Raw genomic sequence first — 27,332 nt, forward strand, 5'->3', positions numbered from 1 at the left:
CACTGTGTGTGCTGGTGCAGAAGATAAGCTCTTCTTGTTGGAAAAAAGCCACGAAAAAGACACATTTCATCAAATTGGGTTTCAATTTACAGGTTTATTTTTGCGATTTAAAAAAAAAAACAACTCTAAAATTATATGATGGTATGTTATGTTGGAGCTGAGCATCTTATTTATCATGTTTGTTGCTGGTGAAGGGGAAAAAAAGCCAATTCACTTGAATAAACCAACGCTGTGGGAATAGCATGATGCGTCTCTCACATGCGTCTTTACGCACGGCACCAGAACGCCCACTTTGGAGATGCGCAGCAGCGGATTGGCTGCTAAAGATACCAGCGCCTGTGTGCTCTCTGGGATTGGTCGTGGCTCTCTTGGCCATTACGTTATGCTTACTCCACACACACTGGCAGCTGGAGAGAGGGAAGACGTAATGGTTTGATTCCCTGTGCACTTGCAATGGTCGTCGTCCTGACATTACTCGGCAGATTCCTCGAACGGGAGGTGCAATGAAGGTATGTGACTCCGCCTGCAGCGGATTTATGATTCGGATTCATTTAGAAGGCCGGTTTTTATGTGTGGGGTTTGCGCACGATGCTGCACCGAGAGGCAGGGAATACCCCAGTCCTAATGTCAATTAATTTCCTTCTATCAACAGGCTTAAATGCAGCATTCACGGTTTGAGTTGTCATCTGATTTCTGCTCCCTGCTGCCCTTCCAGCGCTGTCACAGTTTTTTTTTATTCCCTTGTCGTGCGAGCCAGCCCTGAATCGCTTCCCCCTTGCATGTCCAGCCGTCCTGATAAACACCGGGTACAGTGTGTATCCTTTTAATGAGCCCGCTTTGACCCCTCAGTGTGGTAGTTCAGTGGACTAAAGCCGGAGCAGCGACGTCCATTCATCGTCAGGCTTTAATCCGCTCTAACGAGATAGAAGCTGCGGTCATTGAGTGAGTTGTTGCGGGGAGGTTTCTCAGGAGGAGGCTGAGGATCACCTCTGAGCTCCGAGGCTGTGTGCAGGAGTCTCCTTCCTCTCTGTGGACTGTGTTTTTGTGTGTGTTGGAGCAGAGGCAGCGGCGGGCTGCAGCACTGGGAGGTGAAGGTGATGATGCCGTCTGGCAGCTCAGGACTGATAATGATGAAGAGGATGGCGATGATGTCATTGGAGCGCTGCTGGTGCTGGTGGCAGGTTTCTGAGAGGTGAAGCAGAGCTGACACCACAACCGGTCATCTTCATTATCATCATCATGAGCAGTGGCATCAGTCACTTCTGAGAAGATTCAAAGCGGCTGACAGTTAATCAGCTGTTATTGCAGTTGTACTGTAGCCGGCTGGATGGTTTTCACTGGAGGATCTCTGCATGCATCAGTGGTTAGTTTGGATGGTGGATGCTCTCAATCTGGAAATACAACCTCTCTTACTGCAAGAGGTGCGAAGCAAGACTGCACAAAAATACAAACAAAGCATGCAAATAGTGCATTTTCTGACTTGGTGTAAAAGTAAAAAATCTGATTAGTAATGTTTTGGTTGGAAAATGGTTTAAAGTCAGCAAATCGTGCAGAAAAAGTTTAGTTAATCCACATCCTCATCAGGCACTACTTTAACTAGTGTCTACAAAAGGCCACTCTAAAATGTAGCTTTAATAAAATGACACGACGCCACAGATGACAAGAAAAAGACGACAACAGTTTGTTTGCATGCTGGATTGTCAGATAGGGCCTCTGAATGTCAACAACTCCAACATTTGTCATCTGAGAAGCTGCTTCACACAGTATGGTGACACACATTGTCACCACATGATGCTCTGGATGCCCAACGGTGTGATTCTGTCGCCCAGAGTGTCCACCAACTTCACCAAACCCTTCAGCAAGAGTCTGACAACACTCCACAAACCAGAACTAACTACCTAATACTCAACTCTGCCCATCACAGATACGACTCGCTGCAGATTTGTGATCCCGGTCTGTAACCCCACTGTGTTGTTGTTACTGGAGCCCTGTTTTCAAGGACATGTAGTCGGACATTTTTCTGTGAAACCTTTTAGTTTCCTGGTTAAACACTGATATTTCTGTGCCAGGACAGACGGGTTTGTGATCCAAAGAAAGTAAGAAATAAGACAATACATACAAACTAAGAGAACATCAACACTGAAGCACTGCAGGGCTTAACAGCAGATACACAGCTAACATTGTAGCTTCTAGCAACATTTCTGCATTTGTCAGTTTTTTTTCACTCTGCAGCATTTCTCAGTGCTGCATATTAGTCGTCACTTTGAAGATAAGCGCCGCAACTAATGATTATTTTCATTGTCAATTAATGTGTTGATTATTTTCCTCCTTTTCTTATAATTTTGGTCTTTGAAATGTCAGAAATTATTGAAGAATTTAGAACAGACAAAAGATATTCAGTTTACTGTCAGAGAAAAAAAGAAAGCAAAAAATATGCACATTTCATAGGCTGGAATTAGAGAATTCAACTTTTTTTTCTTAAAAAAATGTTGTTTAATAGATTGTCAAAATAGTTGGCAATTAATTAGTTGGCAACTAACCGATTAATTGTTGCAGCTCTTGTGAACGTGTTTTCTTTGCTTGTATTTTGTCTGTTTTCTCTGTTTAAGCTGCTCTATGTTCAGTTCTTAAGGCCACTAGTGGTCGTATCTATAAAAATACGCATTAATGTGTGGCAGGCAGGATAAAATCTCAAAAGAAAACAACAACATAATGCATCCAGTGATATTTTGTGGTATAAATTTGCTTTAGTTGCTTTTACCCAGTTTCTGATGTGTTTTGGAGTAATACTACACTTCTGTGGAGGTTTTAATGCAGCATTGGACATTTGCAATAAAACTTATTGTTACTTTAATTGTTTTAATTAAATAGCACGATGCATCTTCTCATTTGCCTTGTCTCGTAGGGGAATTTGCTCCGCTATACTGCATAAAAATTCACATACTAATGCAGCTGCAAATACTGGTTACTTTTAACTAACATGCTTTTTAGCTGCACTCCTAAAATATAATGTGCTGTTAGAGAATAAACATGCCGACAGTGTGTGAAGCCTTTAGAGTTACTACAGTGTTTTATGGGTTCAGGCTTTAATCACAGAGGACATGATTTTATGCTGTGTACCTTCATTCAGTCACAATGCAACAATAATGCACTGCAGCACTGATAGATTGATCTATTATTCACAATAGATACGACACATTTGGACTTATTAGCATGTTTTCTGCAAATGCATTTTTTTGTATTTAAGCATTTAAATACGTTTTTCATGACTGCTTATCGCAATGTTGTGGAAGATAAGAGAACAGAGGGCTTAAGTCTGTGAAGTTAATTTTCCTAAGGCACATCATCACTCACTGTGTCCCAGGAAACCAAAATGGATGTGATGTTTTATTGACTAATCTGGTTTAAATTGAAAAGCAGCTTTTCTGCCCCTGTGGAAGGGACGGCGTTTAGCTGGATTGTGTAAGCATGCATCTGAAAAGGGGAAAGATTGCTGTACAGTATGTTTTATCAAGGTCATATTTTTTAGACCTATGACTGGATCCATGATATTTTAACATGCATGTTTAATTTTCAGGTATTTTTTTAGTCAGAATCCTCTTACCGTTTCATTTTCCCAGCTGTCAATAAGCACATACTTGACTGTCGTGGGAGCAAATCTCTGCTGAAATTATAAGATGTGGCAGTGATGCAGCACAGTGGATCACACTTTATTCTAAATGAGACTAAATTCACTTGGGGCTGTCTTCTAAGAAGTCTAAAGCTATAAAGAGAGTCCAGGGGGCATAACAGATTTCTGGTGATGGTTGTAAAATAGTCCCGTCGTGCTTTTAAATTGCAGAACAGTCTCCACAGCAGTCATTTGCTGTTTGTATTGCGGCACCAAAGGCAAGAATCCCGCCCAAAGGGCTCCTCTGCCTTTGGAGTAGACCGTGCAAATCTGCTATTTTGTACACAGAAATCCAAACTTTGCTGGTAGCAGCTTGAGTTTTATGTGCATAACTCTCCAGACTTCAGTGTATTTGACATCCGCAGGCCCCAGCAGTCTGACTGGGTAATGTGTAATCTATATGAAATATTACATTTAGTCTCATCACTCTCACACAAACGATGAAAGGCGGCAAAAGAACAAGTTTATTTTCTCTGACAATATTATCTCCGGTATAAACAGACAGCTGACTCAGTTCACTTTTCACAGTGTGAGTGACATTTCCAGACGATGCAAGGGGGGGGGGAAATGAGAGACGGTGAGCCGAGAGGGAGAGGAAATGAAAAGCGTGAAGGAGACGGTGGGTGATGGAGGTATATCTGATGAGTTTACCCCGAAAACCCTCATGATTCTTTGTGCCTGGTGCATATCTGTGTGTTGATGTCTGCAGTGTGATTACAAAAGCATCAACTTGGTCTCAGCAACGTGACAGGAGATCATCTAAGATTCATCTTAAAGAGTCAAACATTGCATTCCTGCAGCACTGTCGAACTGCAGATGACAGCTGCACATATTAGAAAAGAAATCCACCTTTTCATTTATGCATGCCTCTTTTCTGCAGAAACCTACATTACCCACAATGCACCTTAATCAGCACCAGCTCATTCAGAGATTCATGCTGTGCAATGCTAGCAGCAGCCAATGTAGCTCGTCTAGTTTTCAAAGTGAATTTTATCAGACTGACTCCCTCCGAAGGCTTTAATCAGTAATACTTCCCTGTCACAGTCATTGCACAATCACCTTTTTGCAATTATCTGAGCCGACTGCAGTTATTTTGCATAATTGTTCGAATCGTCTCCATTCACCTGCATAAAAACAGCTGGATGATGATGTTTCAATTACATTTCCATGCCGTTTTGCATCCCCTTCTGTTTGTCTGGAGGCGCTGAACTTCTAATATTCGACCGGCTGCATTTCGACGAGCATCTATTGACGTTACCGTCATGGATTTAGTTGCAACGCCAAACAAAAGCTGTAAACAGACTTTGATGTAATCTTTTAATATCTGGGTTGCAAATCACTGAGCAGGACTGATTTATGTTCGTATTTTATGATGTTTCCATCAATGTAATGGAAAACCTTTTAATTGTTTGGCTTCCCCTCGCTCCCCACCCCTTGTTTTTATTTGAGAGGTCATAGTGTAGAGAGGCAGGAAACATGGAGGCAGAGAGATGTTGGTGGGACATGCAGCAAGGCAGAATCAATATGTGGATGCTGCCATTATGTGGTGTGTTCTTTAACCAGGAGGCCACCAAGACCTGTATAATATATAATTGCAGAACTTTTTGTATCATAGTTGACATTTTTGCCATTTTCAGGACTAAAGTCAGCATGACTGCCCATAACCAAACACCACATGGCATTTACACAGAAAGATTCTTCTAAATATTATATATACAATTGAGTAAAATTGAAATTAAAAGTTAATTGTAAAGATATTGTAGTAAACCTGTTGTCATGCCATAAATCCACACTTGACTCACACACTACTTTATATTAAATAACTCAGAAAGCCTTGGAGTCTGGCCAGTCTTTTCTTCAGGAGGAAATGACATCATGTGGAGCAGGTCATGTGATCTGGAATTAACACACTTCTTTGAGAGGTGTTTTTGTAATGGGGAACTTTGTTGAAAGTGATTTTTCAGATACAATTTATTATTTTCCATATATAATTTGATATATTACCAAAAAAGAAATATCTGTCATGATTATCTCAGTTTAATAAAAAGAATACAATCAAAACAATTTTTGAATAATCTCGTTTTCTTATTGTTTAGCTAATTAGAAGGTGGCTGTTACTCACTTTGGACGGTTATTTAGTTGACATTTTAGTGATATCCAGTCATTTTTTATTACTAAGTGATTGTTTCCATAAATAATTATGGAATTTGTAAAGACGTGATCATAATGAACATAAAAAAAACATTCATTTTTTTAACTTTTAATAAAAATGTATGCAAGATATATCCCATGGACTTCAAAAGTCCCTCTATTATATAGTGACCCACTGCAAACCGCATGACTACATGAAGGGGGATTTATTGCAGGACTGCATTAGTTTTTGCTAGCTGTACCTAATAATATGGCAACTGAGAGTTTATTTTATATATCATAACTGAGATTTTGCAGACTCACACTAAAAGGGGTAACCAAACAATTTGCATTGAACATCCATAAAGCTGGTGAGAGTCAGATTTTAAAAGTTAGAAATCAAAGCAGGAGAGGCTGAGATTTCCTGACTTTTAATCACTAATATGGGTCAACTTTAAAGTATGCAAGATCCTAAATTTTCCATAATGCAACTTAAGAGCAACCTTATTCCCTAAATGACTGTGCTGTCATTAGAGTTATTTTTTTCAGACTTCCTGAACTACTGCATTAATCGTATTAGCTGCTTCAAATGGGCAGTGTTGTCAGAACTCTGTGAAAAATGATGTTAAAAACTTCTTACTTGTTGTCTGACTCATCTCAGTTGTAGTTAAACTCTCCAGTCTGTCAGTGACCCATTTAGGCCTCGTCCCACTCAGCTGTGTGTTGCACACTTGTTGATGCTCGATGCAGTTTTTGAGTTTTGATCATCAAAAGCTCACTTTATGAGGTCAGATCACTGTTCGTCCTCCCCTGTGGGTCTTCCTATTTAAATCTCGGTTAATTTTTGCTGCGTTCCCCTCTTGGTGGATTTGTTTGTGTGTGTGTGTTTGTGGGATTGTGTTGTTGTATTCCTGCTACAGTGTGAGAAATATGTGAATTATTTGCTGAAGAAATGACACACAAAGGTGATAGAGATGACAAAAAACACATAGTTTTCCCAGAGGCGTAGCTCAAGATAGCAGACTGCGGAGAAATATCAGTGATAAAACAAACAAAACAAAGAACAGTGTAGTACATGCGATGTTTGCACTTGTCACTTGTTTTTTCAGGACTCCCTGCCCGCAGAGCTTACAGTGTGCTAATTGAAGTGACAGAGGGAGCTCGTGCTGCTGGCTCCAAGCCAAAATCAGACTGAATCCACGGCCAGACTGCAGCGACTCCTCATCTAATGCAGTAAACATCCTTTCAGGAGGCTTCGCTCCCGTCTGAGGGAGACTGTTTCTAACCAGGGAGACTTTTTTAGCAGCTCATCATCAGGTCAAGTTTATGCCACAGGCTTTAAATGCAAGTTGTTATGCATCATGGTGCGTCTGCAAACACAAAGTTAGAGGAGGATCATGAGAAAGTCAGCTGCTAATGCAGAGATTTACTGAGGACAAGACTCACAGCAGCAAAATGAACTAAATGTTCAGGATGAATTAGTGGATTGACTGCATTTCTCAGCTTTCTATCACTGTAAACTGGACATTTTTAGATTTGAATTAACAAAACAAGCTATTTAAAGATATAATATCGTATCATATAGTATCATATAGTAGACAATTTTCTTTTTCTTCTCCATTTTTTTAGGTGAAAAAAGGATCAGTTAACAGAAAACTAATTAAAGGATAAAGGATTATTGGATCGTAAAATTAGCTGCATCCCCACAAAACCTCAACTGAATTTAGTTTAATAATTTATATCGCTATAAGCTGAGTAGTTTTAGATCTGAATTGTCAAAACAAGCATTTAAAGATATCATATTGGGCTGTGAGTTGACATTTTTTTCATTCTCCATTTTTTCATATTAAAAAACTGACCAATTCCCTGAAAAATAATGAAGGAATTCAGAATTAATCGATAGTGAAATTAATTGCAGCCCTACAAGACATAAACTGAATTTAGTTTAATAGTTTCCATCAGTACAAACTGGGTATTATCAGATTTGAATTGTCAAAACAAGCTATTTTAAGATATCATATTGGGCTGTGAGTTGACATTTTCCTTTGTTCTCCATTTTTTTAGATGAAAAAAAATTATCAGTTAACAGAAGACTAATTAAAGGATTAATGGATTGTAAAATTAGTTGCAGCCCCACAAAACCTAAACTGAATAATTTTCTATTTGAACTGACAAAACAAGCTATTTAAAGGTATCACCTGGGGGCTGCGAGTAGACGTTATTTCCTCTCCTTTATTTAGATTTAAAAGAATGATCAATTAACTGAAAAATTATTAAGGAATAAATGGATTGTAAAATGAGTTGCAGCTCTACAAAACAACCCGATTCAGCTGATTAGTCTAGAGATAGACGGATTGGTAGATGGATAGGCAGAAATGTCAACAGATTCTAGCAGATGCTGTTAAATGAATGAAATGAGCTGCTGATTTGAACTCTGCAGACGCGTCCTGGCTGTCTGCTTGCAGTGGGGGTAGACCTTCCTCCTTCTCATCCTGACTCCACATATAGTGCCTCGCTCCTAAGATTACATAACGAATCCCTAAGCAGATGGGTGAGGTCAGATCACAGGGTGTTTGTGACAAGTCGGAGCAGAGTGCTGCTTTAAGAAGAGACGTGGCAGGACCCTGTGAATTCCATTGTTTTCCTCATAGAGCCGGGAAGCACAGAAGGCTTACATTATGCTCATGTCAGCTATTGATTGTGCAGCCTGGGGAACAACAGAAGACATATTCTCTCCTGGCTGTCCTCCCCCTCCCTGCTCCTCCTCATCAGTATGCTCCAAGGAGCTGTGGCTCCCATCACGCCATCTTTGCTCCCTGGTTTATAGCCGTCTTGTGATCAGAAAACACGTCCGGCTCATTCTTTTTTGCGTGGCCACTCGTGTTGCTTTACACACTGTCTCCAGCTAGTTTGGATGTTTTTAGCGTCCGCCTCTTCCCACTTGACCTACACGAGATAATTGTGGTATAGCTGAGACTCCTCGCATATCCTCTTATTCAACGTCGCTCAAAATAATGCAGTGTCTGGGAAGTTTAACCCGCAGTGCTCTTTGGAAAACATCATTAATAAGAGATTTTAAGAGTCTCTGCTGCTGAATTATCTCGAACCTCAAAGAGCACTCAGAAAGATTATCTCTCTCTGTCTTTCTCATTCATCGATCTTTTTCATTTTTCTGTCTTCGCTCCTACCAATTGAGACTAACTGCTTAAGTGCATTAACTCAAGTGTGTGTATCATTATATGGGACTTTTTTTTCTATTAATCCACGCCAGTTGAAATACTGCACTTTTTGCTTCACTTTATTTGACAACTCATGTTAGTTGCAGTTTCAAAATAATATGACAGTAAATGCATTGTGACTTCTTATTAGAACTTTATCGTGTGCAGCATTAAAATCACGTACACATTACTACACTACTAATTATAATCCAACATTGCAATACACACTACCGTTCAAAAGTTTGGGGTCACCCAGGCAATTTCACACTTTAATTCATGTGCTAACATAATTGCACATGGGTTTTCTAATCATCAATTAGCCTTTCAACACCATTAGCTAACACAATGTAGCATTAGAACACAGGATTGATGGTTGCTGGAAATGTTCCTCTGTACCCCTATGGAGATATTCCATTAAAAATCAGCCGTTTCCAGCTAGAATAGTCATTTACCACATTAACAATGTCTAGACTGTATTTCTGATTCATTTAATGTTGTCTTCATTGAAAAAAAAAAGGTTTTCTTTCAAAAATAAGGACATTTCTAAGTGACCCCAAACTTTTGAATGATAGTGTACATGAATTAAAGTTGCTCTACACTGGTTAAAGTTATTCTATATTAGCTAAAGTTGCTCTATATTAGCAAAAGTTGATAGTATTAGTTAAATATTAAAGTTGCTCTTTTAGCTAAAGTTGCATAAAGTTTCTCTGTATTAGCTAAAGTTGCTTTAAATGAGTTTAAGTTGCTCTATATTAGCTAAAGTTGCTCTAAAGGAATTAAAATTGACCTACACAACTGTTCAAATGTTTGGGGTCACTCGGGCAATTTCATGTTTTCCATAAAAAACTCATTTTTATCCATGTGCTAACATAACTGCACAAGGGTTTTCCAATTATCAATGAGCCTTTCAACACCATTAACTAACACAATGTAGCATTAGAACACAGGAGTGATGGTTGCTGGAAATGTTCCTCTGTACCCCTATGTAGAAACTCCCACAATGCTCTCTGCTTGTTCACACATAATTCCTCATTGTCCAATTCAGCTCCTCATGTCACTACAGTATCAAACAGTAAGAGACTCCACCTGTTTGTGTAACTTACTATAGCAAATCTACCATAAATTTTCTGGCATGCATTTCCTTCATCTTCTGCAATCAAACAATCACTAGCTCTCCATCTAAAACAATAGTTTTTGTGCTGCTTTAAAAGGCAGCACTTTCCACCACCGTCATCAACACACTGAATAAGGGAATATTTTTCCTCATAACGGTGTTCCTCTCAGCAATAGAGTTACAGAGACGAAGTATGGGAGCTGTCATGGAGATTCATAGTTGCTCAGCACCTTTAAATATTTAATTTTCCTCAGAAACAGAAAAGAATTACTCCCTGGACGAACTTACAAACCCACAGTGGAAAAACAAAAGCCATAAAAAATGATAACTACAAAAAGCCAGACAGCACGTGGGACACATTGGTCTTTCAGTCTAGAAAAAGCATGCAACAAGGAATAGCTAGCAAGGGATATCATGATATCATGCAAGGGGAATCAGAGTGTTTGATAATTGAGCTCTGTGTGCTGTAAAGTTTTTCATGGAAACCACGTGTTGCCTCAAAGCCTCTCAAGCTATAGACCTCAGGCTATTTATCTTCACCACTTGGAAAAACATGAGCGATGGCTTCCCATTTTTTAAGAATTAGCCTTTTTGCCACTTGCATACCCAACAGGGGGTTGGTTATACGAAGTGCAGCGTCTCTACAGAAGCTTCAGTGCAGCTAAACAGTCTATAAACTACAAGTTATTACCACAAGGGAAGATGCTCTGCAGAAAAGTGGAACAATCTTGGGGCAAAACCAAAAAGTGTGACCTGGGTTACCTTTTGAGCACTTACATCCATCACAGCCATCAGATACGTAGGGATACAGCAGCCCAGCACCTTACTGTCATAAACCGGCTGCACGGCCATGACAAACAAAGGGGAGATGTACACAAAACCATTGTAGCCAAACTTTTATTAAGTAACAAATGATTAACTTAAACTAGCAATGTGGTGGGTCATCCCTAGTCTTCATGTGGGTCAGCAGTGGGATATTTAAACACCAAGCCCAGTAGTGCAGTTAGGCCCCCAGCGAGCTGGTTATCCACCTGACAACTCTAGAGGTGTACCCAAACAACTGCTCTAGCCACACCCCACACAAAAATAACAAACAAAAAAACAAACCCAACGAGCCCAGATGGAACAGGTTGCTATACCTGCAGGGAAACTCCACAATGTTGAAACGTACCACAGAGGACAATGCAATCACTGCTAATAGCTCAGGCCTGCACAAAATTACCTCACAGCTAAATGCAGGACCAGCATCACCTAACTGAAACAACCATCAAAGCAACATTTTAACAAAAATGCATCTCCCACCCAGGACACACCCAATACAAACTGCAGCCCAAATTCAATCCAAATCTCACAAAAGTCTCCAACACCGACAAAACAATCAAATTAAGATGGACGAGCCCCCACTTGTCATAAACCGGCTGCACAGCCATGACAAACAAAGGGGAGATGCACACAAAACCATTGTAGCCAAACTTTTATTAAGTAACAAAGGATTAACTTAAACCAACAATGTGGTGAGTCATCAGTAAAGTCAGTAGTGTAGGTGAGTGCATGTGTGAAAGGATGGTGTATGCAGTGTTGAACGGTGCAAGAAAGCAAATCATACCAATGCAAAACAAGTGGCCATCTCAGGAGAGGGAGAATGTTCACCAGGAAGGCTTTATAAAGGCCCTGGCACACACCAGGCCCAGGTGTGGCCAATGGCTGATTATCAGGCACAATTACTCCACCACCTATAGGGAGATAACCACACACACACAACTAGAGGCAAGATGGGGGAAGGGTCGTCACATTACTGAGACACTTTATTTTGGTTATTTACTGACATTTGCATCCAATTTGTATATAAACCATTTAATATTCAGTTGCAATATGAGCTGCCCTGTGAAACCATCTTGATATAATCATGCTTGCACCTAAAACAAGCAAATCTGTCTGCTGGAGCTGACTATTTTAAACGATCAAATGTAAAATAAGCCTATAAATAGACATGTCACTTGTGTATTGTTAAAAGTAACCCAAATAAAGACAGCGTTGCTCATTAAGATGAAACATTTAGTTGAGTTAAACCAAAGGTATTACAGCAGGTTCAAAAAGGCTCAGGAACAAGAATTGAAACAGCAGCATGAACGTTTTAAAAATGCTTTTATTCACAACAAGAAACGCTATACAGGAACCGGAACTAGAATCTTAGACAAAGAAGAACTAAACTACTACTAGAACTCAAAAACCATCTAGAGGTACGGAGGAATAACTACATGAACATGGAAACTGAAACTAAGGTTAACCCACATATGGAAACAACTGAAAATACAAAACTAACCCAGCCTAGACTACCAGTAATTATGAGCTGAAACCCCAGAATAAAACTATCCTATGCAAAGCATAAAATACATTAAGTTAAATACAGAACGCTGATTATTTAATTCGACGTATTAACAATACAACGAGTCTGGTGATACTAGGGCTTGGAGACTTAACTGATGAGCTGAGAACAGTCCTTTTGGTTTAGCTTTATCCAGAACTCTCCCTCCCGGTGTTTGCCATGTGCTTGGTAAGTTGGTGTCAGTAGAACCCGGTCGTGGCAGATGTTTCCAGGGAAAGTCCTCTTTCCAGGTGTACGTTGATGGTACCAGGTTAAGCTGGCGACAGGTGGAGATCCTCCGGAGAAGAAGGCAGAATCCGTGGTAGGGCGGAAAACCAGCAGACGAAGGAACCCAGGCAGGCAGGAATCAGCTTTCTAAACACAGAAAACAGAATTACTGGCAATTCTAGGCTGGTGGCAAAGACAGTTCTACTCCCAGCACTAACTGGAGATTAGACGACAGTCCAGCTTCAAATGACGGGTGCAGTCTGCTTTTATAGAGACGCTCAGAGACCAATCACTCAGCTCCACCTGCAGCTCGTCTGCTGATTACAATGCAGCACACCTGCTGCTAGCTTCACCATGAACACACACCTAGGAGAGAGAGAGAGAGAGAGAGAGAGAGAGAGAGAGAGAGAGAGAGAGAGAGAGAGAGAGAGAGAGAGAGAGAGAGCAGGAAGCACTACCACAGTCCACAGCCTGAAGCTGTGGCTGTGACAAAAGGATTCATATTAGAAAGCATTAGATGAGATAGATTTCATTGATGAGATCTGCTGTAGGAAAAAATCATGACATCTGTAAATAAAACTTCGATAGCTAATTAATTTTTTATTACATTTTACTTTACATTATTAATCTTGATATTATAATTTCATACTAAAACACCACGGGATCATATCTTCTCATTTTAATTACGGTGAAAGTTGATAAAGCTCAATTGATGCAGATTACTGTGGTGTGTTTGATGCTGGGGCATTTGTAATATAAATCTTTTTAACCAAAAGATGAATTTTAATGAAACATTTGCTGACTCTTGGCAGAACTTTGTTTCAACTTGCAGAACTTAGCGTGGAATTCTTGTGGGGAAGTTGTCAAAGATGCCAACCATGTCAGGATGAATTTGGGGAAAATATGTGTAAAAAGATGTGGCAGAGCAGCACAGCCTTAAAATAGGGAGTGTCTGGTTTTAATATTTAACTTGTGGAAATATTAAATAGCTTTAGTGTTGAACTGGCGCAGATTGATATGGATCATACGTGTGTGAAACAATCATAAGCTGAACATATGTGGGCATTACCTCACATTCATGAAGAATATTTACATTTGTAAATATAATGTGCTGTATAAATTTGGTGTCTCTAATAGTTGTGTGCGCTCATGTGAGTTTTTCAGTCGGGTTCAGTCACAATCAACCAAAAGACCACAGTGCTGACATGACAAATTCCAGCTCTCCTACAAAACAAGAATGCAGGCCAGGAGGCATTAATCATCACAGTAGACTTTCTCATGGTGGCCCTTTACTAGCTAAACTCCCACAATGTTCCCTTTCTGATAACTTGTATATGAAACAGTCAGAGGACGTTATGTGGACATTTCCTTACATTTATAATGAACGTTGACATTGCTATTTTAAAATGCTGTATTAAACGTATGTGTTCGATGCCTCTAAACATTGTGTGCACTCATGTGTGGTTCTTCCGGTCTGGTTTCTCTGCAGGCGGGGGCATCGTCCATGTGGGCGTCATGCTGTGGGCTGCTGAACGAGGTGATGGGTACGGGCACGGTGAGGGCGCAGCAGCCGGGGTTTGGAGCGGGGGCAGGGCCCTTCCGCTTTGCCCCCAGCGCTGGGTACTCCACCTACCCCCCCACCAGCTCAGGGAGCGCCGGGCAGCTGTGCAAGGCCTGTGGACTGGCCTTCTCCGTCTTCAGACGCAAGGTAGACACAACTCCTATCCATAATTAATACAGAGCTATATGTTCAGACGTCTCTCCATGTTGTCTGGCTTCACTTCATGTCAGTGCTGTGGAAAAATCGACTGGGGGAAGGAGCGTCAGTAACGAGCAGTCAGCTTCTTTTTTATTTTTTCTGAATTATGTAATCGTTGCGTGCAGCTGTGAGCAGTGACACGACAACATGGTGCATTTAAGGAAGCACGGACATCCGTAATTACAGTTACTTTCTGAAGAAACACAATCTGAATGCAAAAAGCTGCAAAATCACATGGATTTCCTTAAACTAATATTTCTTACATTTTAGTGTGAACCAGTTCCGTATTATATTGTCCACCCATATGGTATTAAACAAAAATCCATATTAAAATAATGGGATTCTTTTCACATTTTTAAAGGCAGGATGTTGTTTTTTATTATTGGCTTTCTTTTCTTTTTTTTTTAAAGTTGTTTTTTTGGCCTTTTTGTGGGCTTTATTAGATAGGCGCAGTGAGAGAGAGAGACAGGAAATAGGGGAGAAGAGTCGGGGGAAGACATGCAGCAAAGGGGCATGAGCGGGAATCGAACCCGGGCCAGCTGCGTCAGGGACCAGCCCCTGTACATGGGTCACCCACTCAACACGTTGAGCTATACGGGCACCTGGCTTTCTTTTCTTTTTGAGAAGTTGTGATAACTCCACCAGTGTTGAGTTACATCTGAAGAACAACTTTACATTTGTTTACCTAATCTTTAAATACACTTGGTAGGTTTCCTCTGCATGCATGTTATTTTACTGCACACATGGTTTGTCTGGCATTTAGGTCTCCACACAGCTCAGCATATCAGAGTTTAATAACAGAGTATATCTGCCTGACAGTCTGAGACACTGGAGAAAACGCTGCAGTGCTCAGCTTCCTCTCTGCTTCAGATTGCTCTCTCTTCATCCTCACACCAGTTGCCTTTTCTGACGGGTCGACTCCCATTCGCGTGTCAGCGTGATATTTTCATAGTACGGGAAAAGGCCTGCCGGGGGATTAACAACAAATGATTGAAGAAAAGTGTCTGTTACGGTGGAAATGTGCCTCTGGTGGACCAGGAGCACGTTTGTGCACAAGTGATAAGGAAATGTTTACAGCCGTGGCTGACCTGCTTTCCGGCCTATTTGAAGTGTCAATCTACTCAGCTGCTGTGCATCAGGAGACAGTGTTAAGCCTGTAAAATGTCAAACATCACCAGGAGCTACAGATAGCGTACTTCTCTTTTCTTTATTCCTTTCTAATAAATGACTGGCCGCTGTTTCTGACATCTATATGTGGATATGAATATGTGTTAATAGGATTATTGGTCCAGAGAAAAAACACATTCCAATTTTAAAAATTAACCTTCTAAACCCCAGGCATTTTTTGGACATTTTCACACCATGTAGGCTCATTTATCGCTGCCATAAAAAGTCCTACACCTCTATGGAAACAGTACAACAATAGCTACAAGCAGAGAGAACTCAAAAATGTGTTCTATGCAGTATACCACAGTTACAATATAATACAATAAGTCAAAAAAGAGAAAAATGTATGTTGAATTTCTTAGATTTTTTTTAAAGCATCTGGAATCATCGTGTACAACATTTTTCCAAGTGCCACCAGGTGTTATCAGTGCTTGATAACAAAATATTGACGGTAGAACATTTGTCTCCTATCTGGTCACAGAAAAGTTGGAAATCCCAGAATATTTGTGATGTGATTGTTGTTGGTTTTTTTTTTTTTTTTTTTTTTTTTAACAAGATCTAATTAGTACAAATGGTTCATTATTAGCAAATTTTGAACAATACATATAGAATAAAATATTTTATATGAAATGTAATGATTTCAAGCTTAGTTTTGGTTATGTTTTCCACTGGAACAAGAGATAAATAGTTCAAGGCTCTTATTGAAAGTTGAAAATCAGTTTTTATCCTTTCCAGCTCTGATAAATGGTGTAGTCCTAAAAACTAACATGCTTTTTAAACCTGTCAGCGGGTTTCTGTCCATAGAAACCTGAGCTTCCGTGACTTCAGTTGACCCATTTTTAAAGCTCCAGTCACATGAATCCCTTACAGTGGATTGTTCATTTATTCATCAAAAGTAACATGGAGGGTAAACAGTTTAATATGCTAACAGATGTCAGACATCAGGGATCATTTAGTGATGATAAAAACTGTTTCTTAAATGATGTTGTGAAAAAAACTACTTGAAAACAAGTTTGGTTGCTTCACTCGGAAGAAAAAGAATAGCTGATCACATCCCATCTGTCTTTCAATCTCTGCTTCCCCCCTCCAGCACATCTGCTGCGACTGTAAGAAGAGCTTCTGCGCCCTGTGCTCAGTGCTGCAGGAGAACTTGCGCTGCTGCACGACCTGCCACCTGCTGCGAGGCACGGCCTTCCAGCGGCCTCGGCTCATGCAGCTCCGAGTGAAAGACCTGCGCCAGTACCTGCTGCTGCGCAACATCCCCACCGACACGTGCAGGGAGAAGGAGGACCTGGTGGACCTGGTGCTCTGCCATCAGGGGACGAGGGAGACCCCGACGGCGGTGGTGGAGGAGGACGAAGAGGAGGAGGAGGAGGAGGAGGAAGAGGAGGAGGAAGAAGAAGAAGACGCACATGAGGAGGAGGAGGAGGAGGAAGAGGAGGAGGAAGGTGAAGGGGGAGATGACACTGACAGTCTGCACTCGCTTCCCCACTCACGTGCCGCCTCGCCTCCTTCTGCCACGCGCTCCACCTCTGAACAGTCGGTCCTGTCCGCCTCTCAGGGAGACGTGCTCAGCCCAAGTGACAGCTCAGGGACCACCAGCCAGGTCTGTGTGCGCAAATACTCCGCAGATACTCGCTGTGTGTTTGCATGCGGAGCTGCGTTTTCTGCAGCCGCACACACACACACACACACACGCATCATCACTCATTCCCTGATTTCCATATGCCATACTTCTCTCACATCTGTCCTCATTCTATCCAAGATAATTAATTTCAAAGGTGAAGTCAACTTTTTCTACAAGCTTCAGTTAGACTCCTTTCATTCAGCTCTCTAACAAACAAACACCCCCTCGTGCATTTCTTTTGTCACTTATTTCACCGTGTGTCATGCTTTGTTCTTTTCTTCAGCGTTTTTGTCATGAATGAAGCGTTCCTGTTTGAAAATCTACTACATTGCAGTGCTTTTTTTTCTCCCTCTCCATTGATACTAAAGAAGCTCAGCGCTGCACTGCTGGTCCGGTGTTCAGCACAGCATCCATGTGACAGCTGGAAACAGCTGTGTGAGCTGTGTGTTAGCGCAGAGCCCTCAGACCAGCCAGCCAGGCAGCTTCAGCCCTTTGCCTTTTTTAGGTCTGTTACATAGGCTGATTCTGTTATGTAACAGACTCACAGGCTGAGAACTCCCCACAGCGTCACAGCTGCAGCCACACAGCACAGACACTACAGTACATCCCGTCTCTCATCCTTTATAGATTATATCTCCCTCTAGGATTTTAGTTTGTGCTGCATATATTTATTAGAAATTAACAATTGTATTGAATGTGAAGACTTGATGATAAAAATTACTGCAGCAATCTGCCTTAAACCTGGCTAGATTTTCATCAAAAATATGAATATTATGTATTATATAATGTTGTCTTGCTTACTTAAATCAGCCGCAACATTAAGACCACTTACCTAATGCTGTGTAGATCCCCCGTGTGCTGATAAACCAGCTCTGATCTATCGAGGCATTTACAGTGCAGAGCTTTGAAGGTGACCTGTGGTATCAGGCAATAGCAGAAGATCCTTTAAGGTCCTGGAAGTTGTAGCTGCAGATGCCCGATCAGATTGAGATCTGGGGGATTTAGAGGCCAAGTCGACACCTTGGACTCTGTCATGTTTCTCAAACTAACCCTGAACAGTTTTTGCAGTGTAGCAGAGAGTATTGTCCTGCAGATCAGGGAATACCATGAAGAAATGTCTCGTTTGGGTAGAAAGTTGTGTCAGAGTAACATCCTCATGAAAGCCAGGACTCATGTTTTCCCAGCAGAACATTGCCCAGAGCATCACACAGCCTCTGCCAGCTTCCCACAGTGCATCCTGCTGCCATCTCTTCCCCAAGTAAACAACGCACACGATGCCGTCTGCATGATGTACAAGAAAACGTGACTCATCGGATAAAGCCGCCTCATGGCTCCGTGGTTCAGTTCTGATGCTCACATCCCCACTCAGTCTGACCCGTCTGCAGCTACTTGCAGCGAGCTACGATGCACTGTGTGTTCTGACATCTGTCCATCACAGCCAGCAGAAAGGTTTACATGCATTTTACGCTGTTTTGCGGGATCAGACTGCACAGGCCAACCTTTGCTCCCCACATGCATCAGTAAGCCCGAGGCGCCTCACAAGTCCTGCTGTTTTGAAGATGCTCTGACCCAGTCATCTCCCCGTCATGTCAAAGTCGCTCACATCCTCACGCTGCCCGTTTTTCCTGCTTCCAACACATCAGTGTCAAGAACTAAATCACTGACAGCTGCTATTTTAACCAGATAATCAGCATTATTCCCTCCACCTGTCAAAGGTTTTAATGCTGTGGATGATCTGTGTACAATTTCTGCTACTTTGAAACAATTTAACAAAACATTTTTGTTGCATTATTGTTTTGTTTTCTCTGAAATATTCCCACTTCTGTCTTGTTAGCTGGAACTGAAAATTAGATAAACTGAGGTTTAGTATTCTAATGCACATGATGATTCAGATCCCTGGTTGGCTTGGGATCTTTCTGCATGGAGTTTGCATGTTCTTCTTGTGCATGTGTGGCTTTTCTCCAGGTTCTCCAGCTTCCTCCCACAGTCCAAAAACATGCTGAGGTTAATTGGTGACTCTAAATTGTCTGTAGGTACAAATCCAAGTGTGATTGTTTGTGTCTATATGTAGCCCTGCGATAGACTGGCGACTAAGGATGTAACGATGCACTCAACCCACGATTCAATACGATTTCCGATACTATGCTAATGATACGATTTTCTCACAATTTTTTTTTTAACAGAATGAGCTTGCAGAGAAATTATGACTGAAAAAGATTTCTTTAATTATTTCTCAGAGGAAAAAATACATTTCTGAGGTAGGGTGGCACAAAACACAAACTATGCAATGAATGCATATTTAAAAAACATGTACATATTTAGATGTATAAAAACTACAAATTGTATTTTCTCTTATCTTTAACAAAATAAAGAGAATCCCTTTTTATTTCTCTTAGGTAGGATTGCTGTGCAATACAACGCATATGTCCTCTTCTTAAAAGTGCAACTGAAATTAAATTTTGTCTTAAACAAAATTGATTTTCAAAACAAATCCCACTTCAAACTAACTAAATGAATAATACAAATGAACTAAATCTCGCTCTTTTTCATTTTTGGACACGGGGAAGCCAAAATACTGCCACACCTCCGACTTGAAACTAATCTGTGCATCGTCGATTTCAAAATCTGCTGTGTCTCTTGTTCTGTCTGAATACCTGACAGTCAAACACAGAGTGACGTATGACGTCGATCAAGTGAACTCAGAAGTAGATTACACTCTCCGCTGTTTAAAAAGGGCATCGTGATTCATTTCTCATCCCAACCGATATGAATCGTCACACATTTGCATCAGTTTTTAACTGTCTAACGATGCATGGTTGCATCCCTACTGGCATCCTGTCCAGGGCATCCCCTGCCTTAGCCCTGAGTCAGCCAGGATAGACTCCAACCCCTCTACGATCCTAATGAGGATTAATTGAATGGATGAATGATGATTTAGAGGTTTACTGGAAAAGAAAAACAGTAATTGTAACATAATATCAAATCTAGCAGCTCAAATGTTGCCAATATTCTGCAATTTGTCTATTATTAAAATACATTTACAGCAAAAAAGAAGGTATGAATCTGAAAATATCTACATCCCCCAAGCAGGGCATGTTTCTGCACAAATCTCAATGCTCTTTGGTATCCAGTCTGGCACCATGGTCCGTGATTGTGATGATTTTGATGCAGATGAAACATTTCCGAACGTTTTCTGTCAAAACAAAAAAAAACTAATTTAGCAGATTGTGTAGCCTTGGCAGATTATGCAAGTACTTTCTAGTACTTTTATATGGTTGAATGAAATCAAACATCAAGTCAAAGCCTCTTTGTGTTGCGGAGAGGTTTGGCTCTTAGCGTGAGGCAGGGCTGCTGCTCGTGTGGATTTGTCTCCGAGGAGTCTCGCCTGAAGGAAAGCATGATGTCTGTGCGAGTGAAGGCATCCAGCACCGCGACACTGATGGATGCATTATTAACACATCTTGGCTGGAGAGAGACGACGGTCGGCTGGAATGTGTCGAAGCGCACAGAGAGAGTTTGACTTTTTATGGCACAGAAGCGGAGACGCTGGACTCCATGATATCAGTTATCGCTTATTTCGGATCCTCACAAGCTCTCTTTTTGTCAAGACAGATAAAAGAATAAAGAGACAATATTGTCTCCTCAAAGCACATAAGTGACTGAGATAACACAGAGCCGTGCACTCACACCAAACAGCGCCTGAACTGTTCTGTTGCTCCTTTTGTTCTCCTTTAATGCAGCAAATTCCCGACCTCCACCTTCAAAGAGAATAATTAGCAGCTGAGTTAAGGGAAGCTGAGTCAGTGTTTAAACATCTCTGTTTGTTCATTAGATATCTGTGCAGCTGCAACCTAAATTGAACCACAGATAGTTGTGAAGCCGTTTTCTTTATCGTGGCATTGATAGTCACATGGAGCTGGAAAAATTTATAAATTAAAATCTTCATCTTGTGATGGTGTCGATTCACATGGGAAAAGTCAAACTGGGACGGGGATGTACTTTAATTTGCATATTTCCTCAGTGCTGATTCTAGTATAGGAATTAGACAAACAGATATGGATTAGTTTAGTTGGTTATTCTGCCTGTTCAACAGCCTTTAATCCACAGATAGGAGGTTTAGCAGAAAATCTGTCATTTTCACACATTATGTATCCTCATTTTAAAGGTCCCATGTTGTGCCTCTATTCACCAACTTAATATAGTTCTCCAGAATATGTCTTTCAATTGTCAGCTCAATATACCTCAAAGATAGGTTGTAGTGTTTGAATTTTAGCCCTAGCAGGCTGTTGTAGTCTCTGCAGCTTTAAACATAGCAGAGGTGCTGCTGTCCAGAGAAGCTTAGGCTGCACAAATGCCTGAAAGGCGACATGAAAACACTACAGCCATTCGTTAACTGGTTACAAAACAGTCTTCAAATTTCCACCATTTATGATTGTCCCTCAGATTTACAGTTTTCACAGCTCTGACCTGTGGGCATGCAGTCAAAGCCTTGCATCTTACTAAAACAAAGGATGTTTTTGTTGTTATGGGATCATTGGCATCAAAAAAAAAAAAAAAACAAAGGCTAGAGGAACAGTAGAAGTAACCATCTTCATATTTTCATAAATTCACAATATAATGGATTTTCACCATCCTTTAATATTCTAACTTATGAGTTTAAACATCATTTTGAGTATTTGAATGTCATTAAAATAACCTCCCTGTGTTGAATTTCACTCACCCAGGAGCATGAGGATACTCCAACAGCGTCCCTCTTGAACCTGGAGCCCACTGAAAACATCATAGAGGTGTGATCCCTTTTTTTATACACCTCCGCAAAGCTGACAGTCTTTATCCTGTTAGTGGAAAGGGATGCGATCCTGCTGCTGATTCAGTGATTACAGCTCTGTCCCCCTGTGGATTGTAGGTCAGTCCGGCGACTCAGAGGAGGATCAGAGCCTCGCTGTCTGATCTCGACAATGAAGAGGCGATAGAAAACCTCTCCGTCCGCCAGCTCAAAGAGATCCTCGCCAGAAACTTTGTCAATTACTCTGGCTGCTGCGAGAAGTGGGAGCTGCTGGAGCGAGTGCACCGGCTCTACAGAGAAAACGAGCAGAACAGGAAATCCAGTGAGTGCTCTTCATTGTATTCATTTTTATGCTTTTTAATTTCACGCATTTAATGTTTGACTAAAATACTGCTTTTCTCCTTTTGCTGCAGTGGAAAACGTGAGCATAACTGCAGGTAATTCATTTTATTATCATATTTATGTTGTTGCTAATGCAGCTAGCTCTTTCTAAATAAATGAAGAAGCATTTTAAGCCAAAAAAATACATTTTCTTCTGCTTTTTATGTTAAAGGGCAAATTCACTGTTTCCCAAACTAATCAATTTTCTGTATTATTGCCCATTCTTATCGATAAAGTGGTTGCATATCCTCCACCTCTCTGCAACAGTGGAGTTGGAGGTAAGACGTTATAAAAAGTCACTTCACGCACCTTTTCCATCTCCTCCATGAACCACACTGGTACTACTTGTACTCGTGAAGAGTAAAGGCATGCTGCGGACATTTTTACCCACTTGATCCATACATCATCCTGTATGTAATCATATTATGGTCACTTGGAGTCATTACTTCCTGCCTGGTTCGTTGTCTCCACATTCTGCCACTTGCTCCTTTCCCAGAGCTCATCATCTCATTTCATTCAGAAGGACAGCCTCTCATCCTGTCATTAATGCACTCTCTACGAGCTTTTACCCCTTGATGAGCCATCATTTTACTTCGATGGCAGTCTGTCTCCATCAGGTGTAATTACATTGTCGAGCTTCCTTGTTGACATAAAGGGCTCGTGGATCATATTAGTCCACTTAGCAGTCAGCTGTGTACGGACAGCAGGCAGGCTGCAGATGGATTGGCCTTTTCCCGTCACAAGATGTGAGAAGCAGGAGCCAGATTTAGGCTGATCAGTCAGCAATCAGACGTTTAGCTCCCATAAACCAGTGATCTGACATAATTTGCTTCGGTGATTATAATTGGTTTTGATGTGAGAGGCTGTCTGGCTGCCATCAGACAGACATCATGTGTTAGCAGCAGCGCTAAGCTCAGAGCATGTTTCTGCCCCCGAGCCGTGACTGCAGAGCTGATTGCTTTTCTTTTTGGTATCGATAATGTGTCTCCAGATCAAAAAAGAAAACCTTGCTCTATACCGTTAAAAATGACTCATCAATTAAAAGGACCGTCCTCTATCTTGCTAGCATACAGTGGTGTTCTGCTGTTAGATCAAGACATTAGTGTGGGAAACGACGTCACGAACAAGCTTTCCTCAGGTGATTCATCACAGTTTGAGCAGACCACACCAACAACTTCATTAGCATCTCTGTTGGCAACCACAAACAATTTTGCAGATGGGCGAGCTGGACGTAATGATGCTGGGCTTGGAAGGTCATGTGGCAGGTTGTCATTTGTACCATGCTGTCTGAAATGATTTCTTTGATGACAAATGGTGGAGGTGTGGGCATTCCAGCATGCAGGGCATCATCAGCCCGTTCTCGTCTTACTCTTGTCATCTGTGGCATCGCGTCATTTGGATAAAGCTGCATTTTAACGTGGTGTTTTAGAGTCACTGGTTTAAGGAGTGTCTTTGTCTGGTCACACAACCTGATCGGCGTCCTTTAAAGCCTCACCTGACTAGAGTGTGGAATAACTTAAGAGTTGAGTCTATATATAATAGAGGACCAAACAGTGGTCATGGTGGTTTTGTTGGCTGTTGTCTGGCTGCAGAAGTTCACCAGCATCCGCACATCATCACTGATCTCCACACCGTTTAATGAGTCCACAGAGAACGACTGTTAACTGAAAACATCTCTCGTGTTTCCCTCCACAGATGGTGTCAAAGCTCAGCTGGCGGCCGACGAAAACCTGTGTCGCATCTGCATGGATGCCATCATTGACTGTGTGTTACTGGAATGTGGCCACATGGTGACCTGCACCAAATGTGGCAAGAGGATGAGCGAGTGCCCCATCTGCAGGCAGTACGTAGTACGGGCCGTGCATGTCTTCAAGTCTTAAAACTTTGTGTGTGCGTGTAAAGAGCGGCCCTCGGACGTGCGCGTGGCCCCAGCCCTGAATTTATCACTGAGGATGAACTGCTGTGCATGATGTCTCACAGGGTCTAATGCTGCAGCAGGCGTGAGCAACTTCCCGGTCTCTCGAACCAGACTGTTGCCTCCGGCCTACCACGGTTTGCCCCTTACTAACTCATATCCCACTTCTCCTGCCCTGGTGGACCGTCGTCAGCTGCACCAGGACACTCACTCTTTCTCTCTTTGGTCTGTTAGACACACAGCGGAAACCCCTGCCATCACTTTCTCCTCTCCGTTCTGTTTAGGTTCTACTCACAGGAGAGAACAGGAGGGGTTGGGCGTGTGGATACTTGAAGCTGGATCGGCTTGTTGTTTGTGAAGAGAAATGGCTGAATGAAAAAATATAAGATTCCAGGGTTAGAGTCGATATGGTTTACACAGTCATGCCACATGACGACGTGTTATTTCCCTCAGTGTTCTTTAGGATGTGCAATATCAGATTTTAAAAAAAGTAAAACAACAGATGTGTTTTCAGAAAGGCCGAAACACGCACCGAGTCATCTCGTCTCGCACACAGGAGGAGTGTGTAGGGTGCCAAAAATCATGCCTTCAGTGGATATTTGGTTACAGCATCTCATTACCAGCAAGCTTGGTGTGACAGTTTACTCCCCCCCCCCCCTTCTCTTTCTGGAATAAACTTAAGGAGATAAAGTGTGGACATCTAACCCATTTAACACGTACTTACTGTGTGAAGGATGTCATTGTTCATTTTCTCATCCAAAACTTCTTATGTTAGCTGCTTGGATGCGCCACGTGCAGATCCTGCTACGTCTATGATGTGAAAGTTTATTCTGACACCAAAACACCTGAACTCAAGGCCCACTTAGAAGCATTTTTCTGGAGCTTTTTAACCACATTTCAGCCAGATAGTTTACTTATCTGTCATGGAGCTGGTTCAGCGACAACAATAAACCCTCCTACCTAATGTTGTGCCACTAGACCTCTGAAGGTGTCCTGTCGTTTTAGACACCAAGACGTTAGCAGCTGATCCATTAAGTCTTGGAAGTTGAGATGGAGCCTCCATGGATTTGGGGCATTTGGAGGTCAAGTCAACACTTTGACCTCTTTGTAAAGTTCCTCAAACCATCCATTACATTAGGGAGTTTTGGGGGTCTGCAGCAATGTTTGGGTAGATGGTTCGTGTCAAAGTAACGCCCCCATATGAAACCCAGGAACCATGTTTTCCTAGCATGACGTTGCCCAGAGCATCACACTGCCGCTTCCCTCCGTACGTCTTGTGACTGTCTTTTCTTGACCATGCACATGATGGAGCAGAAAACACGACTCATTAGTCCAGGCCGCTTTTCTTCAGCCTGACGCAGCCCCAAACGTAGCAAGCTGCGATGCCCTGTGTGTTCTGACAACCTCCTGTCTTAACGGTGTTGAGGTTTTCAGCAGTTTGTGCTGCAGTAGCTCCTCTTGTGGGTTTGAACCACACAGGCCAGCCTTCACTCTCCACTAGGGCTGTACGATATGCAAAAAAACCCTCGAGTCATGAGCTTAGTGGGGATAGTCATTTTTGAATTTCTTTTCTGCTGAAAACAAAAAAAAATATGTGATTTATGTTGCAGTTGTAGGCCAGTGCATGTCTGTAGCACCACAATCCTTGTAGAATTTTACCTTCATAAGACCTTACACTTGGCCAAATTAATAACATTTCCAATCACTGGTGAGCACTTCTCCAAACAGGTAACAGTGAGTCTTGAGCATCCTACGTGACCTGTTGGTTTGGAGATGGTTTGACCCAGTTGGCACTTGTTAAAGTCACTCATATCCTCATTTATTTCCATTTTTCTGCTTTCAACACACCACCTTTAAGGACCAACTACTCACTTGCTCTCTTATACAAGTTCAATTAACGAGTATGACTTCATTCATCAGTGGTTTTAATGTTGTGGCTGATGTGAACTGCCTGTCCTTCCACTGAGGAAGAAGATAAGAAAGCTTCAGTAACAGCTACAAAGTGGACCTTGAGTTTGGATATTATTTATATTTCAAAGACCCGACCCATTCCTCTTTAATTTTGAATAACTTCCACCAAGCAATACCATTGGATTTTTCAAGTCTACCATGTGTTTGATTGTGTTGTCCTTTAATGTCAGATCTTGGTAACAGGTGCTACTTCCTCTCTTTTTGAGTGTAACATCTACGTCCTTTCCATCACGTCGTCGAAAACGTCCTTCCAAATATCCATCGCACAGCGACACGACATGCAGAGGAAGCCGGATTTACGTTAACCTGTTATGCAAATGACACACTTTCTTCTTGTCACGAGATCCAGTGAACTCAGATGTCATTAAAATATCTGTGTGTACAGTATGCCTGTGGTATGTTTAAAAAAAATAATTGCTATTGAATCGCTGTTAGGTGAATCACATAGATAGCTTCTATTGTTGTTTACTGATAAGTTATTAAATGTATATTTTTCCATTTTACTTGGGAGACATGATTTAAAAATTCTACTCAGTACGGAGGTTTAAGAATAAAAATATACCGTTTTTTCAGAATGTATTTCTGCTGGTTTTGAGTTCCATCATGTCCCTCTCTCACCATTAAAGTTGCGTCAGAGTCTTTGCTTTCTAGCACCTTTTTGTCGTTGTCTGCTTCGAGATTCAGCGCCGACACTCGCACCATGCCACTGTAACCAACACTGTAACTCTGTAAGTCCGTTTGTTGATGCTGCTGTTTCTCTAAGATGTCATTCATGGGCAGCTACAGTATTATCAGAGTGAGAGGGCATCATGAGCACTCATAATCCTGGATCTTTATATTTTGAATGTTGAACCTTTTTATTTTGGTAAACAAGAGAAAATGATTTATTAGATTCAATAAAATGCAGTACTACAAACCAGAAAGTAAAACCCTGCTCTTCATTTTGTAATTTCACTAAATACCCAGCATAATCATACAACCATGTTTGTTGTTTATATAAA

At 41.4% G+C, this 27,332-nt stretch overlaps 1 protein-coding gene across 2 annotated transcripts; it reads left to right on the forward strand.

Annotated features, from left to right (window-relative positions):
• The first annotated feature begins 367 nt into the window (after positions 1-367).
• rnf34b (ring finger protein 34b) lies at positions 368-26,984 on the forward strand. Of its 2 annotated transcripts, XM_023290209.3 has the most exons (8): positions 368-509; positions 14,215-14,433; positions 16,742-17,257; positions 22,003-22,065; positions 22,185-22,386; positions 22,478-22,501; positions 22,682-22,723; positions 24,141-26,984. In XM_023290209.3, exons 1-8 carry the CDS (start codon positions 504-506, stop codon positions 24,323-24,325), a joined length of 1,257 nt encoding a protein of 418 aa, XP_023145977.1. In that variant the 5' UTR covers positions 368-503; the 3' UTR covers positions 24,326-26,984. The 2 variants fall into 2 exon arrangements, with proteins under 2 accessions (XP_023145977.1, XP_023145978.1); XM_023290210.3 differs by lacking the exon at positions 22,682-22,723.
• Positions 26,985-27,332: the final 348 nt, after the last annotated feature.

This window comes from Amphiprion ocellaris, chromosome 17 (genome assembly GCF_022539595.1).
Source record: "Amphiprion ocellaris isolate individual 3 ecotype Okinawa chromosome 17, ASM2253959v1, whole genome shotgun sequence".
Classification (NCBI taxonomy): domain Eukaryota; kingdom Metazoa; phylum Chordata; class Actinopteri; family Pomacentridae; genus Amphiprion; species Amphiprion ocellaris.